At 43.5% G+C, this 16,961-nt stretch overlaps 1 protein-coding gene across 1 annotated transcript in view; it reads left to right on the top strand.

Moving 5' to 3' along the window:
* Window positions 1–16,624, top strand: part of grin2ab (glutamate receptor, ionotropic, N-methyl D-aspartate 2A, b) — an 88,382-nt gene extending 71,758 nt beyond the window's left edge. Inside the window, exons 11-20 of the mRNA XM_063884164.1 lie at window positions 1,929–2,097; window positions 4,351–4,504; window positions 6,033–6,158; window positions 7,781–8,010; window positions 8,976–9,136; window positions 11,310–11,497; window positions 12,355–12,593; window positions 14,224–14,407; window positions 14,743–15,541; window positions 15,628–16,624. Coding sequence (XP_063740234.1) covers window positions 1,929–2,097; window positions 4,351–4,504; window positions 6,033–6,158; window positions 7,781–8,010; window positions 8,976–9,136; window positions 11,310–11,497; window positions 12,355–12,593; window positions 14,224–14,407; window positions 14,743–15,541; window positions 15,628–16,624 — 3,247 coding nt within the window. The remainder of the gene's footprint in view (window positions 1–1,928; window positions 2,098–4,350; window positions 4,505–6,032; window positions 6,159–7,780; window positions 8,011–8,975; window positions 9,137–11,309; window positions 11,498–12,354; window positions 12,594–14,223; window positions 14,408–14,742; window positions 15,542–15,627) is intronic.
* Window positions 16,625–16,961: the final 337 nt, after the last annotated feature.

The following is a 16,961-nucleotide window of genomic DNA, read 5'->3' as shown; positions in this document are numbered from 1 at the left end:
CAGGTTTGTTTGCCACCAGCTCCGTGCTGCTTGATGATCATTTAGCCGCCAGACAGTCCATCAAAAACCCTTCTTTTCTATTTGTTTGTCCTCTCATGACTGACAGCATTATTGTCAAAACTTCAATCGAATCTGCCAGACAATAGAGAAAAAGATGCATTTTTCAAGATAGCTGTTTGGATAGAATATAATAGGAAGAGAGTCCTTGTTAGCCACATGGTAAATGCAAATCATTCAACCATAATTACACTCTTTGAAGATTTATTTACCTTTTTTTTATCGCACAGAATCCATCATACCAAAAGCTTTTGGGTTAAATGGATTTGAGATTACAGACAGGAGATGCAACACAACGACCATTAAGTTTCTGACCCATGCAGTCACGACAATGCTGCACTGTAGGAGCACACAGTTAGACGACTGAATCACAGCGCATGGAAAGTTTAACTTGTGACCCGATATCTTAAGCTTCCTCGGCAGCGTTGGCCGCACAAGTCTGAGCGGTCGCCAGCCCAGATGACTCGTCTCTTCTGGGCCTTTTCACGTTACATTTGCTTTTTTCTGTGTCCAGCCATCCATGCGCTCATATATGCGTACATGCACACATCCAACCATCCATAAGAGCTACATTTACTCAGTCACTACTTCCATTTTAGTTGTATGGGCTTGTTGTTACAAAAGCATGACATGAATCAAACAGATGCACTGTATGTGCGTCTTCGGGATGCTGTTGTTGCTGTGTGTGTGTGTGTGTGTGTGTGTGTGTGTGTGTGTGTGTGTGTGTGTGTGTGTGTGTGTGTGTGTGTGTGTGTGTGTGTGTGTGTGTGTGTGTGTGTGTGTGTGTGTGTGTGTGTGTGTGTGTGTGTGTGTGTGTGTGTGTGTGTGTGTGTGTGTGTGTGTGTGTGTGTGTGTACATAGTGACATAAGGACACAGAGGACTCAGCTGGGAAGAGCTAATGTATACATTATGTGTGCATTAGAACACCTGGGGGACATACTGCACATACAGAGCCACACACACATATATGTACGTAAACTAGGCTCTCTTTCTCTCATGCACACACACACACACACACACACACGTATACACATTCAGACACGCACACTTTGCTGTGCTGCAGATACAGTTGACTGCTGTTAAAACACTTTTTAATCCTTTGATGTTTCGGTTCTTTGACAGTCGTTCTCGGTGTGTGAATCCCTCAGTTCCTTAAGAACTTTCTCATGAATCAGAGTCAGGCTAAATGGCAAGTGAAAAGGTCACCGAGTTACTGTTCGAATCCATACATGTTACAGGATGACACGGGCGAGGAATAAAGTTTTCATGAAAATACTTTTTTAAAATGCTGGTAGAATTTAATAGATTATGAGTATCATTTGATCCAACAATTCAGTTTAGTTCACAGCTCCGAGATCCTCAGGGAGGGCTGTCAGGAAACCTGTGTACCGAAACATCTCTCTCCTTTCTGTACGTCCTGTCTGTAAGGCGGGCGTGTGAATGTACAGTAGGATCGAGAGTTTTGGAAAAGTGCTTCCTAACAGACATAATCAGTGAAACACAGGAAGAGGAGAGAAAAGAACTTGGAGAGACGCGGCGCAGGACAGATGATATTTTAATCATGTGGGTTGGTTGTTGAGCTCTATTTAAAGCCACGGTAGCATCTGCTCAGTACCCCAGTGTTTTCAGGCACAGAGGGGAAATACATTCACACACTCACAGACTCTATACAAGCTCTCTGTGCCCTTTAGCAGTGTTTATGTTTACTCAGCACGATCATAATTCTAGTTTTACAGTTTGATTGAACCACCAGATGTGGAGCGAGCAGGGGTACAGTAACACTCCCACATTCCTCTCTTATATAACTCTGAAATGTCCTGTAATATAAAAGAAATATGACCTTATTGTTGATTGTTTCTGTGTGTTCCAGTAACAGCACATCAGGAGGTTCCTACATTAAGCAGTGCTGCAAAGGTTTCTGCATTGACATTCTGAAGAAGATAGCGAGGAACGTCAAGTTCACTTACGACCTCTACCTGGTCACAAATGGGAAACACGGCAAGAAGATCAACAATGTGTGGAATGGCATGGTTGGAGAGGTGCGTCCGACTCGTCTGTCCTTTACTTTGAAACCATATCAGTCTGACCTTCTAAGTAATTATTGTGATATACGCTTATCTAGCCAGCTTGCTTAACAAAAAGACTAGAAACAGAGGGAAAGTGCTAACCTTTTCCTTCCAGATGAACATAAATCCACTCACCATCACCTCTATAGCATCCAGTTTTTATGCTAAGCTAGGTTAACCCCAGAGGTGGGTGAAGTACTCAGAGTAGTGTTTTACTCTGTTAAGTAAAAGTCCTGCAATCAAAATGTTACTCAGGCAAAAGTAGAAAAGTATTAGCGTCAAAATACACTGAAAGTACCAAAAGTAAAAGTACTCATTATGCAGATGGGACAATTTCAGAATAATACACATTATATATTTTGATTATAATTATTGATGCATTAAAGTGTTATCAAAGCTGGTAAAGGTGCAGCTAGTTTTAATTACTTTGTATACTGCAGGGGAGCTCGCGAATGTACTCCAGGTGTAACTTAAGTCTGAGTGTTGATAATATTTCACATCATGAATCCAAATCTGCAAAGTAACTAAAGGTTTTAAATAAATGTAGTGTAGAGTAAAAGTACACCATTTACCTCTGAATTGTAGATGTACAAAGTAGCATAAAATGGAAATACTCAAGTAAAGTACAAGTATCTCAAAATGGTACTTAAGTACAGTACTTAAGTAAATGTACTTAGTTACTTTCCACCATTGGTTAACCCACTGCACCGCCTGTAGTAGCTTAATGTCGGTAATGGACAGATATGAAAAGGGCTTTGACATTGTTATCTAGCCTTTGGCAACAAAGCAAATAAGCTTAAAGTCAGTGTATTTATAGCACGATTGAAAACAGCAGTGCCTTCAAGTCGGGGCACATGCTATGGATCTACCTTAATGCAGGTATAAATAAGAAAATACAAGTGCAAAATAATTAATACATCATGCAATACAAAAAAAGGAAAATATCAAAAAGGAAGTAGAGAGAAACAGACTTAGACAACATTAAAAAGCAGGGGATGTTAGAAATAAGTAAAGAGGGAACTCAGTAAAAGCCACGGGCAGATTGAACTAAAAGGAAGTGAAAAAATATGGGTCCTCAAATTAGATTTAAAATATTTAATGGTGGAGCAGAACATATTTGTCTTGTCAGGATTAGTCCTTCCTTCAGTCAGGTCATGGAATAATTATCAAGTATAAGGATTAAAGGTGACTCTAAAGTGTTTCTTTATATCATTTATTGTATGTCAACAAATACCATCAACCTCCCAACCCTGTGTTTTGCACTTAGATAGCAATTGATTTATTCCTATTAGAGAAGTGGTGTGTTTTTGATTCTATCAGGCTTCAGATTCAGAAATGATACTTGTAAAAGATTTGCTTCATAGCTAGTTTGGGACTTTTGATGGGATTTGTTGACAAAAAAAGAACTGCTTTCCTGTTATAATCATGCTGGCACAAACAAATCTTAACCACAGGACTGAAAGCAACTTGAATCACTTTTAAAATGACTCACAGATCATTAATAAATAATGTGATACGAGATACAAATAAATGAGATTTGATGTACTACTTACGATCACCCAAAAATGCTAAGCTGTCATCATTGAATCACACAGTATTATGCATGTCATTTATATGTCCAAGACTGCTTCCTTTTTGGGCTTTAGAATCCATACCATTAACTATTTAAGTGAGCAGATGATAAAGCTCCTCGATGATCCAGATGCCTCGAGGCTCAGTTGATCATTATCGTTTATGTTTTCTAAAAGATTATTTATTCAAGACAGATGAAATTGAAATCCCCAAAGGTTGAGATTAACTCATAAAATGTCCGATAAAGGAAACTCACAATTTGATCCATGGTTGTAGTGTCTACAGGAGAAGATGGCTAGGAGCCCTGAGACAATTACATCTGAAGAAGAATCATAACATTTTACTACATGGTAGAAATGACATCTTTATGTGCAGAATTTCCATCTGTCAGAAAGCATCCAGACACCAGGAAATAGAAGCACAATGAGAAAAGACAGCTGTATTTTTATTTTTCAGCCAAAAATGCCCTCGAACTAAAGCTGACATTCTGAGCTTATACCCTCAGTCACTGCGATATTTCACATCAAAAAATAAAAAAGGAGGACCATTTTTGAGACGAATGATGTTGTCCAAATGTTCACAGAGCTCACTTTATTTATTGTCCTGTCAGTGTGTCCCGCACACAATGCTACTTTTCTATCTTCTGTCTACCAGGTGGTGTACAAGAAGGCGATAATGGCAGTCGGTTCATTGACTATCAATGAGGAGAGGTCAGAGGCTATTGACTTCTCCGTGCCCTTTGTTGAGACTGGCATCAGCGTCATGGTGTCACGTAGCAACGGGACCGTCTCTCCTTCGGCCTTCCTCGGTAAATCTTCTTTTTGTCCCATTTAACTATACATCTTTTCTTCTTCATCTTTTGCTCCGCTTGTCCGCACCAGAGCTGACAACTGGGAGCAGAAAAAGAGAGGAAGGGGTGCTTACATGTTGGCAAAATCCTGCACATAAAATGGAATATTTTATTCAGATAGTATATGCTGGCCAAATTCCACTTGTACTCTGACTTTATCTGGGCCTCAACACCCTGAGCACATTAATATTTCTAGCAGAGCGCAGGAAGCAGTGTGCCAGATGTTTTTTGAAAAGTCAGCTTCACACAAAGCATGCTTGATACTATCCTCTCCTCCTCCTCGTCTCTCATCCTCTCTCTCCTCCTCTCTCCTCCTCTCCTCCAGTTGTTCAGATGACTAGAAACTGGAGCACTCTTCTGTGCTTGCCTAATGTCTTGTATTGTCATTGGAGCGAGACGAGGAGTGAGGGGATGTATTGGACCATGCGTGTGTTGGTCCCTGTGTATCAAGCCATGTGTTAGCATGCATGTGTGTGTTGGTGAGGGAGGGGGGAAGAAAAAGTGTGTGTAATACTGCACGGTTATATTAGGTCTTTGTGTATTGAATCAAGGGTGTGTGGAGAATGATTGTGCTCTGGCCGTATGTATATTAAGGGGTGAATGCTTTGTGAGTGTATTTATATGAAAGCACATCGTATGCATGTGTGTGTGAGTGTGTGTTGAGCCTGGGCCAGGGTATCAGTGACGGTTCAGTATCTCTCGCACTCATATTTGAGGCACCTCAGTGCACAATCTCTCAGGGTTGGCTTACCCTGGCATTCACATACTTAGACATACAGTCACACACACATACACGCATGCGCACACGCACATGCACACGCACACACACACACACACACACACACACACACACACACACACACACACACACACACACACACACACACACACACACACACACACACACTCATTGACACAAACACATTCATACAATTTGTCTGGGTTCAGCGTCTCTGGCAGTCACCCCGCTCTCTGAACTCCTGCCCTGCTCACTCACACTCTCCCACACACACATGCACAGATCACACACACATAGATCACGTACACATGCCCGCAGCAGGGCACATCAGATCACTCAGAGTTTGATTCTTCTCTCCCTCTCTCCCTCTCCCCCCTTCCTCTACGATCTCCCCCGCCCGAGGCCTCTCCCTCTCTCAGCCCTCATCCAGGGGAATAATGAGAAATATGGAAATGTGCTCCGTCAAACTCTCTGTGACTAACTCTTCCTCTCCTCCCATCCTCCCTCCCTAACTCTGTCTGTCTCCCTTTCTCCCCTCTCTGTCTCTTTCCTATCATCTTCTCCTCGCCTTTTTCCCCCTTGTGCTTGTTCTTTTTTTTCGAGTGTCCTTTATTTTTCCAGGTTTGCCGCCTCCTTCTCTCCGCCCTCACTTCTTTATGCATCTGCACTCCAGTGCATCATGAACTTGATTCAACTTTAACTGTCTCTCCCCCCACCCTCTCTCTGTGTCTGTCTCTCCCCCCTCAGAGCCATTCAGTGCATCAGTTTGGGTGATGATGTTTGTGATGCTGCTTATTGTAACAGCCATCGCCGTCTTCCTCTTTGAGTTTGTCAGTCCGCTGGGCTTCAACCGCAACTTGGCCCAAGGCAAAGGTAATCTTACACACAATCAGAAATATCAAACTGATCGTTTTTCCCAGGAGCAAGAAGCACAGATCCAAGCTTCCCCTGGAGCAAAAGAAGTAACCTATTATTACCCCGACTTTAGACGGTTCGCTTGATGTAAGCATTAACTCCTAAAGCTAGGCACATCATCAGAAAGCAGCTCCTAAAGCTGCCCTGCTGGCTCAGAATAATGTTGTGATCTGCAAAACCACATTTTAGATTAATTCAACATTTAAATGACCTAAAGGTCGATCTAGGTGTTGCAAGGGAATCGTGTTTCGCTTTGATTGTTTATTTCTAGCCCACCTGAACATATTATAGTCAAACTCAATATGTTTAGTTGGATAATTGTTGATGTTACACACTCAATGAACAACAAATTTCCGAATAAAAAACAGTTTTATAACTATAATGTGTTTCACCTCGAGGAGAACAAAGTGAACTTTAAAATAAAGGTTAAACATTGTTTGGAAATAGACTCATTGGCTTTTGATGAAGATTCCTACCACTCTGAATTGTATTTGCTAAAGCTGGCGTGGCTTTGTACAAACATAACCAAATACATAATCCAGCATGTTTAAACACTCTAATCAACATGTTGTATCTCAATTGTTTAGTTTGTACAATATCTAAACAGTGAAGACAACATGTTGGTTTATGTGCCAGACTTAGCTGGGAGCAGATACTTATTAGTCCTGTTGTCACTGTGATGTTGCCAACCTTTACTGACTGTGAAACTGAGCCAATTGGCAGCTTTTTTTTGGTAAATATTTACCAACAGAACTACAAATTCCTTGAGATTTGTTGCAGCGGTACAACACTCTTTCTCTTCTCTAACATTCTCTCTTGTTTTTTTTATTTATTCAAGCACAATTAAATGACTGCTGAAACTCTCGACATGCAGCGTGTGCTGTGTTTCAGCTGCTAAACATCCCAGTAGTAGGCCTAAATCTCTTAAGCTGATTTTAATACATTTTAGTCTGAAAATTATCTTTTAAATCTCCTTGTTCAGTGGTTTACTTTTTGGATTTGACTTGATAGAAAGGTCAGTCTAGTTGGCTTATAAATGTTGGTCTTTATCAGTTAATCATGCTCATAAAACCCAATTAAATGTCAGTCGTCCACGATGACTGTTAGAAAATGTGTGAGCTTTAGGTGTAAAAAAAGAAAGCCATTATTGCTGTCACATTAATTTTACAATGTCACCCCACCGGAGGAAGCTCGATGCCCTCAAACTGGATCATAAACTCTTTGTTTTAACTTCCCTTTTGGACGGTGTTATTGCTTGCTGTTAAAAAGATGATGGCAATGGTGATGATTTGCAAAAGTTACGGTTCCTGTAATTAATGACTTGAGGGTTGTTTAAGTTACTAGAAGGCAACAGTAAGGTAGGAATTTCAGGGGAAAAGATAATGATTAATATTTGTATTTAAACTTTTAATTCATTACCTGGCTTGCTGTTTTTTTAACCCCAAAATAAGCCTCTAACTATCAGCAACATTGTGACCCTAAGGTTGGAGACTCTTCAGCCTGCTTTTGCTACATAGTATTTTTTACACTCGTCTTTATTAAAATGTGTTTCTCTGCTTCACTTCCTCTCTCCGTCTCAGACCCACATGGTCCATCCTTCACCATTGGTAAGGCCGTTTGGCTGCTGTGGGGTCTGGTGTTCAACAACTCCGTGCCTGTGCAGAACCCAAAGGGCACTACCAGCAAATTCATCGTATCAGTGTGGGCCTTCTTCGCTGTCATCTTCCTGGCCTCCTACACTGCCAACCTGGCTGCCTTCATGATCCAGGAAGAGTTTGTGGACCAAGTGACTGGACTGTCTGACAAGAAGGTGTGATCACACACACACACACACACACACACACACACACACACACACACACACACACACACACACACACACACACACACACACACACACAGAAGAAGAAACTAAACACAGTCACAGTCAGGGTTGCTCTTGTAATGGATGCCAGCCCTGAGGCCAGACAGGGCTCTCCAGGGAACGCCCTTGGGCTTCAACAGCCCTAACCCTCTGGCCGTAGCTGTCACTGCACTAGCACTGCCAGCTCAGGCTGCACACGGACTGCAAAGATCAAAGTCATTGTGTGTGTGTGTGTGTGTGTGTGTGTGTGTGTGTGTGTGTGTGTGTGTGTGTGTGTGTGTGTGTGTGTGTGTGTGTGTGTGTGTGTGTGTGTGTGTGTGTGTGTGTGTGTGTGTGTGTGTGTGTGTGTGTGTGTGTGTGTGTGTGTGTGTGTGTGTGCGTGTGCGCAGAAGCTGGCAGTGTCAGCAGAACCCCAGCCAGTCTTACACTAGACTGGACACACAGTGATGATGACTGATGAGTCCACTCCACTGTCTCTCCTTCCTCTTCTATCCTCTGTCTCCTCTTGTCACTCTTCTTCCGCCTCTCTCCTCTTCCTCTCTTTTAGTTTAACTCCCTCTCTTACTTAGACTCTTTTTATTCTCCTACTTTTTCTCAAACTTCTTGCAGTTTTTCCTTTCCTCTTTTTTAGCTTCTTTGTTTTTATTCTTTCTTCTTTTGTGTTCCTTCTGTCAATTTCAGCCTTAAAGTTTTTTCTACTATTGTCTTTCTTCATTTTCCACATTCAACAACACACAAAGAACAACAACAACACAAAAACAAAACAAAATGTATGATAATGAGAAAAGAATGAAATAAGGATGTCAAATGACACGGCAATAAAGTGAATGCATTCAATACAAACAAATGACACAAAATCTTTTGTCTGAAATTAAATGTCCCTCTCTTTTCCCACCTTTCTGTCCCTGCAGTTCCAGAGTCCTTACTCCTATTCGCCTCCATTTCGCTTCGGGACGGTTCCTAACGGCAGCACCGAGCGCAACATCAGGAAAAACTATCCCAATATGCATCAGTACATGACCAAATACCATCAGACTGGCGTTGTGGATGCGCTGGTCACCCTCAAGACTGGGTACTGTGAACTTGTCAAGTCAACTTGTGTAAAGTTGAGCTTTATTATACCTGAAAGGCTTATTCTGTTTGCAGACAGCCAGTATTCATAAGATCATGAGAAAACAAACAAAAAAAATACATTGCATCACACAGAAACTCAGCCCCATGGGGCCTGACTTTATCTCATTCTAAAATGCTGCAGAAACTGTGCTCAGTGTTTCTGTCAGCCACTGTAAAAAGCAGACGCTGCCTGCAAGTGCTCATTATTGAGTCTGTTGCTGCTGGAAAGAGAGAGCTGCCAAAACAGGGAGAGAGTAATTTGTTCTGGAGTTTCCTTTATTCTCCCTCCTAAACACACACTAATGGAAGGATGGCTGCAGTGCTTTTATTTGTTCATTAGTTTGGTGTGCTTTGATCTTTGGGGTATTGTCTTCAAATATAATTGTACTTTTTTGCTTTTCCTTCTCGCAATTACTTCATTGATACTGCTTTTTCAAATAGATTGTTTGTTTCTCATACCTTATACATTAGGCTTTGTTTATACAACATCAGAACTGTATAATTAATGTGTTCAGCAGAATAATCAGCGTTTAATTAAATTCTTCAGCAAAATTGTTTAGACTATAGAAAACGTTAACACTTTGGAGCTCTTTTCAAAGTTGTGCAATAGGCAGTAATACATTTAAAATCCTCTTCACGTTAATGCATCTGCAGTGTTTGTTTTCAAATGCTCTGTGCACTTTAAATGAATTACATCATTCTGTGTCATTCTGTGTGTGCAGATTCGCCAAACAGATACTCAATGACTGCGTTTAACATATGCCCTTTGGTGAACAGTATAATTCAAAGTGTTTAATATTAATGAATAAATCTCTTACATGGAGAGACCCAGGGGCATTGATTAGCACCGGGGTGTATTCATTAGGTTATATGTACACTAAGACTTTCTTTGCTGATAAAGAAGTTATGAAAAGAGATCTGCAGCTATATATACGAGATCAGCTCGTGTAACATTTTGTTTGGTTTATGGTCATTCATCACGTTGGTGTTTTTGCTGAGCTCAGATGTTACATTCCCACACAGGAGGATTGTTGAGTCGGATACAAATGATAGGTCCTTAGCTTGAATCCAGCTTGTCCTGTCAAAATGATGACAAAACCTGCAAGTAAAAGATTATATCTCAGTGTGAAACAGTGTGATGACAATATAAGACAGAAACAAAACTGTAAAGGCACCAGTGAAAAACATATATGTATATATACTGTATATATATTTATTTATTTAGCCCCATCCTTTGTGGCCGTGTTAAGTAGAGGTTTGCTATCTCTTTGGCTTGTGAGCAAAGTCTATTAAGGATCTTCTGTCGCAGGAAATGTCCTAAAATTATAAGTTCAGAGAGGGTCAGTTTTTTTCACCTCAGATTATTTCATTTTTAAATGTTTTTTAGAAGTATTTCACAGAAGGGAAAGCAAAAAGGTAATAAAAAGTCTAGGAAAACGTTTTATCCTATGACCTCAGTTGGGAACCACTGATTTTTACAATGATATTTGGAGGAAATCACTTCCCAGGTGTGCTTTCTTTGGTGTGAGAGGATTGATATTAGGCTACTGATGTCTCTATGCTAAATATAAAGCGACAGCCAGTTACAAGCTAGCATAGTTTAGCATCAAGAAACAGGAGAAAACAGCTGGCCTGCTTCTGTTCAAACTCTGTAACAAAATCCATTCAACTATTAGATCTGATTTGTTTAGTCAGTTGATAAAATTGAAACAACAGTGTGTTTTTTTGCTAAGCTAAGTGTGTCCTGACTTAAGCTTCACATTCATCAGGCGGACATAATGTGCTTTCAATCCTTTCCTCTAACTCTTAGCAGTAAAGCCAATGTCTCATAGATAAGACAGCGCCAACATTGTTCTTATTACAAAAGAAAATGTAAAAATCTGCAGGACACGCAATTAATTCAGAAGTGATGTCCCCTTCCCAGATTTAACTGAATATGTTTTTAATATAAGTCTGAATAATGTAGGCAACAATATGCTAATCTAAAAAGAGATAAGAAATAAAAACTTCTTTTTTGAGGCAGAAATATTTTAATTTTCTGTCCTTTCATTTTATTAATGTCCTGACGCCTCAGATTAATCATCCAAACGCTGGTGTATGTTGTAAATCCAGAATGTGTGGTTCTTTTACAGAAAGCTGGATGCTTTCATTTATGACGCCGCGGTGCTGAACTACATGGCGGGCAGAGACGACGGCTGTAAGCTTGTCACCATCGGCAGCGGTTACATCTTCGCAACCACGGGTTATGGTATCGCCTTGCAGAAAGGATCCTACTGGAAGCGCCTGGTTGATCTGGCCATACTGGGCATCATAGGAGATGGTGAGGCGCCCGCACACATCCTCAATCTGCAGCAGATAAGTCACACTGCATTGAAGTTTAGGTTTCTCAGATGTTCCAAGCCTTTAGTGTTATTACAGTTGTGCCAATGCTCAGCTTTCCCTCCTCCCCTACCCTCCCCCAACACTCTCCCTCTCCTTCTGTCAGAAAGCTATCAGGGGCTAGTCTTAACACACCATTTCATCATCATTACTGTGTGTGTGTGTGTGTGTGTGTGTGTGTGTGTGTGTGTGTGTGTGTGTGTGTGTGTGTGTGTGTGTGTGTGTGTGTGTGTGTGTGTGTGTGTGTGTGTGTGTGTGTGTGTGTGTGTGTGTGTGTGTGTGTGTGTGTGTGTGTCCTGTAATGTTTACTCCTCCAGATTGTTCTGTATAATAAGCTGTGAGATGGTGCGAAAGCAAGAAAGAGAATGAGCCAGACAGAAACCAAATTGCTGAAACCACTAAAGCGCCTCGCTTCACACCCGTCCTTTTTATTTGGGGCAAACGCCCGTGTGCCCATGCGACACACAGAAACACTCAATCTGATAAAATTCCTCCCATCTTTGCTTATCACTCCATCACTATCAATTCTCTCTCCTTCTTTCTACAAACCCCTTTTCTCACTCCACCTCCTGTCTCCTTTCCATTACCACCTATTTACCACTTCACTTCTCCCCTCTCCTCGCTTTTCCACTCCATCTTTCTTCCTAATGATACGCACTTCATCCCACCACACCTTTCTTTTTCCCTCTACCACCCATCCATTACCTCTTTTCTCAACCACTATCTTTTCTTTTTCATTTGTTCCTTCGCCCCTACCTGCTGTCTCCTAAAACTTTTACATTACCACGTTTTCAACAGGTGAGATGGAGGAGCTGGAGGCGCAGTGGCTCACTGGGATCTGCCACAGTGAGAAGAACGAGGTGATGTCCAGCCAGCTGGATATAGACAACATGGCGGGCGTCTTCTACATGCTGGCAACAGCCATGGGCCTCTCCATCCTCACTTTTATTTCTGAACACCTTTTCTACTGGCGGCTGAGATACTGCTTCACTGGCGTCTGCACTGGGAGGCCGGGTCTGCTCTTCACTATCAGCAGGGTGAGGAGAGGGATATGTATAATTTCCCACTGCAGGAACATGGTCCAGTTCTTGCTCCATCTGCTTCTGAGGCAGTACTCTCAGATGTTGCTGTTAAATTTTCAGCGCTGAAAGCCACTTACTGATCAAACACCATCCTCCAGAGTGCAGCAGCTGATGTACAGCATTGATTCAGGCTGTAAGAAAGTACTGGTTGTTGCAACATCAATGCATGAATCAATTGCAATATCAGGACTTGGGTTGGGAATTTTTTTGTTACGTATTGACAATTTTAAACACTAAAGCAGACTAGCGGAATACTTTAAAGAGTATGAAATAAAGAGAGAGAGCGGGGAACATCACTACTGGAGGAACAAAACCTCACTGTATTTTCAAATTGTTTCAATGCGTTTACATACTGAAGCAGAAATACAACAGACAACAGAACAGCACATTATTGTGACTTTGAAGGCAGCCGTGGAGCCTTTGTGGTTTTTAACAACATCAATTCAAACATCACAGTAAATTACATAAATGATTACTCTGTTGTCTGTCTTGTTGTGTGCAAAAATTGCATCTCGAACAAAAGCGGTCTAATTTGCCTAATCTTCACAGTTCTTTAGATTCAATGGAAATGCAAAGAGGAACGCAAATAAAGGACCTTTAGTCATGTGAATGCCGGAAATGTGTCTGAAATGTGATTGTTTCATCAAAGACAAATTACAGATCTGTGTGTGTTTGGGTCTTGGATGCATACACAATAGTTACTGTTAATATAAAGAAGGAGTTGTGGTATTTATGTGTGTGATAAATGAGGAAAGAGGAACATAGTTAGCTGAGTTAGAGATGAATTTACTGCTATGCATATGGATGACAGGATAGAGGAATCAAGCTATAAGAGGATGATGTGAAAACACCATCACACAGTATAAACACACACACAAAGCATGCTCTCTCTCAGCCACACACATAAGACTGTTTTAACAAAGTTAAAAAACGGCAACACATATGTATGCAGGTGCTGCGATGTGCGGGACGGACTTAACAACTTGGGCAGACAGAGAGATGGACGCACACACATTTAGACCTAAATATTCACACACACACAAAACAAAAATGGGTACATTCAGACAGACCGTTCTTTCATTATTCATGTACCATGTCTCTGTGTGAGGCAGGGCTTTTATTCCAGACAAGCAGCATTTCACACATTAAATGTTTTACAAAAATAGTGTCTGTCTGTGTGTAACTGTGTGTGTGTGTGTGTTTGAGCGGCGATGCTGGAGGTTAAGTGGCTTCAGGAAGAACATCCCCTTGCACTCAAAGGCCTGCTCCAGTGACATCATCACCTGAATTTAATGTTCCAGGCGCCTCTGAAAGCAGTTAATCTTAAAAAGTGGCGATTATCTCTACTTGCCACATTACAAAATAAAATGAGGTTAGGGCTTGCAGTAAACGTGCAGGAGAATAGGATGCAGAGGTCTTTCTTAATTTACCGTGTTAGGTAACTACTCTTGTGCATGTTTGAACTTTTTGTCTTGTGAAATCAATGGGTTGGGAATTAACCCTTCTATTATCGCTCTCTCTTTCTTCCCCTCCTCTCCTTTCCATTTTTTCTTTATTTTTGTTTATTCTCCTCTCCTTCTCTCAGGGTATATGGAGCTGCATCCATGGAGTTCATATCGATATGAAGAAGAAGAATCCTGAGCTGGACTTCAGTCCTCAAGCCAACATGCTGCATCTACTTAAGTCTGCCAAGTCCATGGCTTTGTCTTCTCCTAAACGCAACACTGTGCTCTTGCAGCCCAACATCTTGGATGTGATGTCGGGGAAAGGTACTATAACACTGTTAAACCTTACAGCTTATAGTGTATATTTATGTTGCTTATTTTACTTCCTCACAGAGCAGGTAGACATGGCACCATTGCTCTCACGTACAGAGGTCACCCTGCCTTTCCTTAACAGTGTACGTATGCATATCTAAAGGTGACTCCTTTCACCTTGTGGTGTAATCGCATTGACTTTCCTCTATAAGCTCGCCTCATGATTAGAAACACATTAGATGGCACACAAACAGCGTGCCAGGGATAGCCAGTAGATAATGAATCAAACGCCTGAGCATCCATCTATTGTATCTGCTGTCTGAGGTGCATCTCTCCTTGTCTCCTAGGTAACTCTCTCAATCTGCCTCCGAAGGGTCCTGGTCTCTATAGCAACGCCGCTGGTCCGCACAGTTTCTTGTCATTGTCCGGGCGACATAAAAACCTTCTTAACAATGCAGCGCCGTTCCCTGTGCAACAGAAAGCCCCCGCTCTTCAGACCAGCCCCAACAAGCCCCAGCTGTCAATCACAAATGACAACGGCAAGACCCGCCCGATGGGGCTGGCCCTCGCTGCCGTCCCACAGGGCTCAAAACCTCGAGCCCTCTGGAAGAAAAGTGTGGAGACGTTGAAAACGCAGCCTACTGTCGTATCTCCAGGCCCAAGCCCCACCCCGGCTGCCGGACCTGGACCCCCACAAATGAAGAGCCAGCGCTACCTGCCTGAAGAGCCACCACACTCTGACATCTCCGAGTGCTCCAGCCGGCCGCCATCACACAAAGATTCTGATTCGATGGCGGCCAGAGGCGGATTCAAGCCTATTAATCAGCTGAGGAAGAGGGGAGGGGGAGGGGTAGGAGGGGGAAGTGGGGGCGGAGGATCAAAGATCTACTCCATTGACTCAGACCAGGCCAGTCTGCAGTCAGCTCCCCCCTACCAGCGAGACAGCCAGGGGGGAGGTGATGACCACACTTACCCCCCTGACCTGTTTCCACCTGACAGCACATACTCACACACGCACACACACTCCCACCAGGCGGATGCACCCATCTTGCAGCTGAGTGCCAGCCTGCTGCACCACAGTCACAGCGCGGAGGCCGACCTGCACTCCCTCAAGGACAAGAAATACAGCACCTACACACACAGCAGGTATCTACCCAGCAGGAAAGCACCGTGTTTCATGCTGTTACAGTTTTTTTTGTGTCTATAATCCGTGTTATCCTCTCTCCCTGCAGCTCGAAGGACAAAACTGGAGGTTCATTTGAAGTTCCAGGTGGGGGTCAGGGGTCACAGAGCGTCAGACCCGGACACTGTCGCTCCTGCCTAACCAAGCTGAGCGGTTACTCCGGCCTTTACACCGTTCGCTCCCCAGGGGCGCGCTGTGATGCCTGTGCCCACCTGGGAAACCTTTACGACATCAGTGAAGACCACCTGCACTCGCACTACTCTCACACACACACTCACCCACACAGCGGGGACATGTTTACACACTATCTTCCCCAGAGCGAGCTGGGCCTGGTGGGCGAAGGGGATGGGCTCGTCAGCCACTTCGAACCCACCCCTTCCTCCCCGTCCCCTCTCCCCACCTCTTTATCGGCCCAGCAACTTCAGCTGAGTCGCCAGCACTCCTATGAGAACGTGCTTCCAGACGACGTTCCCGAGCGGCAGTCTCAGCTGCACACCCACCTGCGGGGGCTGAGCCTGCCCGACAGAGATAGGGAGCGGGACATGGACGAAGGGGCCTATGCTAATGTCCTCACCATGCGCTCTGACCGTCCCTTCAGCAGCCGCAGCCCGCCTTCTCCGTCACCCTCCCACCACCACAGCCTCGACACCCCTCTGCCGCTCCCCCGGCGCTCCAAGAGTCTCTTCCCCGATCGGCCCTCTCACAACCCTTTCCTCCAGTCAGCGCCTGGCACCACACAACGAGACCCCTCCCCGCAGTCTGTCACACGCATGCCGCAGAGAAGCTCAGCCCACGAGCTCTATAAGCAGCGAATGCCGCTGTCGCTTACCCTCGGTAACCATGGCAGCCATCACAACAACCAGCATGCCGGCCTTGTCGACCAACAGGTGTTCTACCCTCAACAGGAGCCCCCCGTGGTGGCCTACATGGTCCCACCCGCCGCCTCTCAGCCAATGAGCTATGTGACAGCGCCGCGAGCCTCGAGCGCAGGCGGCAACAGGCCCCGGCTCTACCGCCGCATGCCAAGCATTGAGTCTGACGTCTGAGACTCACAAGCAACACACTTATCTCACCGAAACACACTGACACACACGCATGTAAGACAGAGGTGTGTGTACAGGACCAGGCAGCTCTGATTCTCAACACATACACCGAAACACACACACACACACACACACACACACACACACACACACACACACACACACACACACACACGCACTCACACACAGGTGAAAGACGGGAAGGGAAGGACTAAAAGGTTAATGGTGATGCTGAGTAAATAAATAAATCATTGTTTCTTTATCGCTACCCTCTGTAGGGCAGGGTTGGGGCCACAGGGACACCTGGAGGCACAATACAAGATGAAGAGTGTGTGTGTGT

The sequence above is a fragment of the Eleginops maclovinus genome, chromosome 5 (genome assembly GCF_036324505.1).
Source record: "Eleginops maclovinus isolate JMC-PN-2008 ecotype Puerto Natales chromosome 5, JC_Emac_rtc_rv5, whole genome shotgun sequence".
Classification (NCBI taxonomy): Eukaryota; Metazoa; Chordata; class Actinopteri; order Perciformes; family Eleginopidae; genus Eleginops; species Eleginops maclovinus.
Note: the sequence above shows the minus strand (reverse complement) of the source record. Positions and strands in the feature narration are given on the sequence as shown.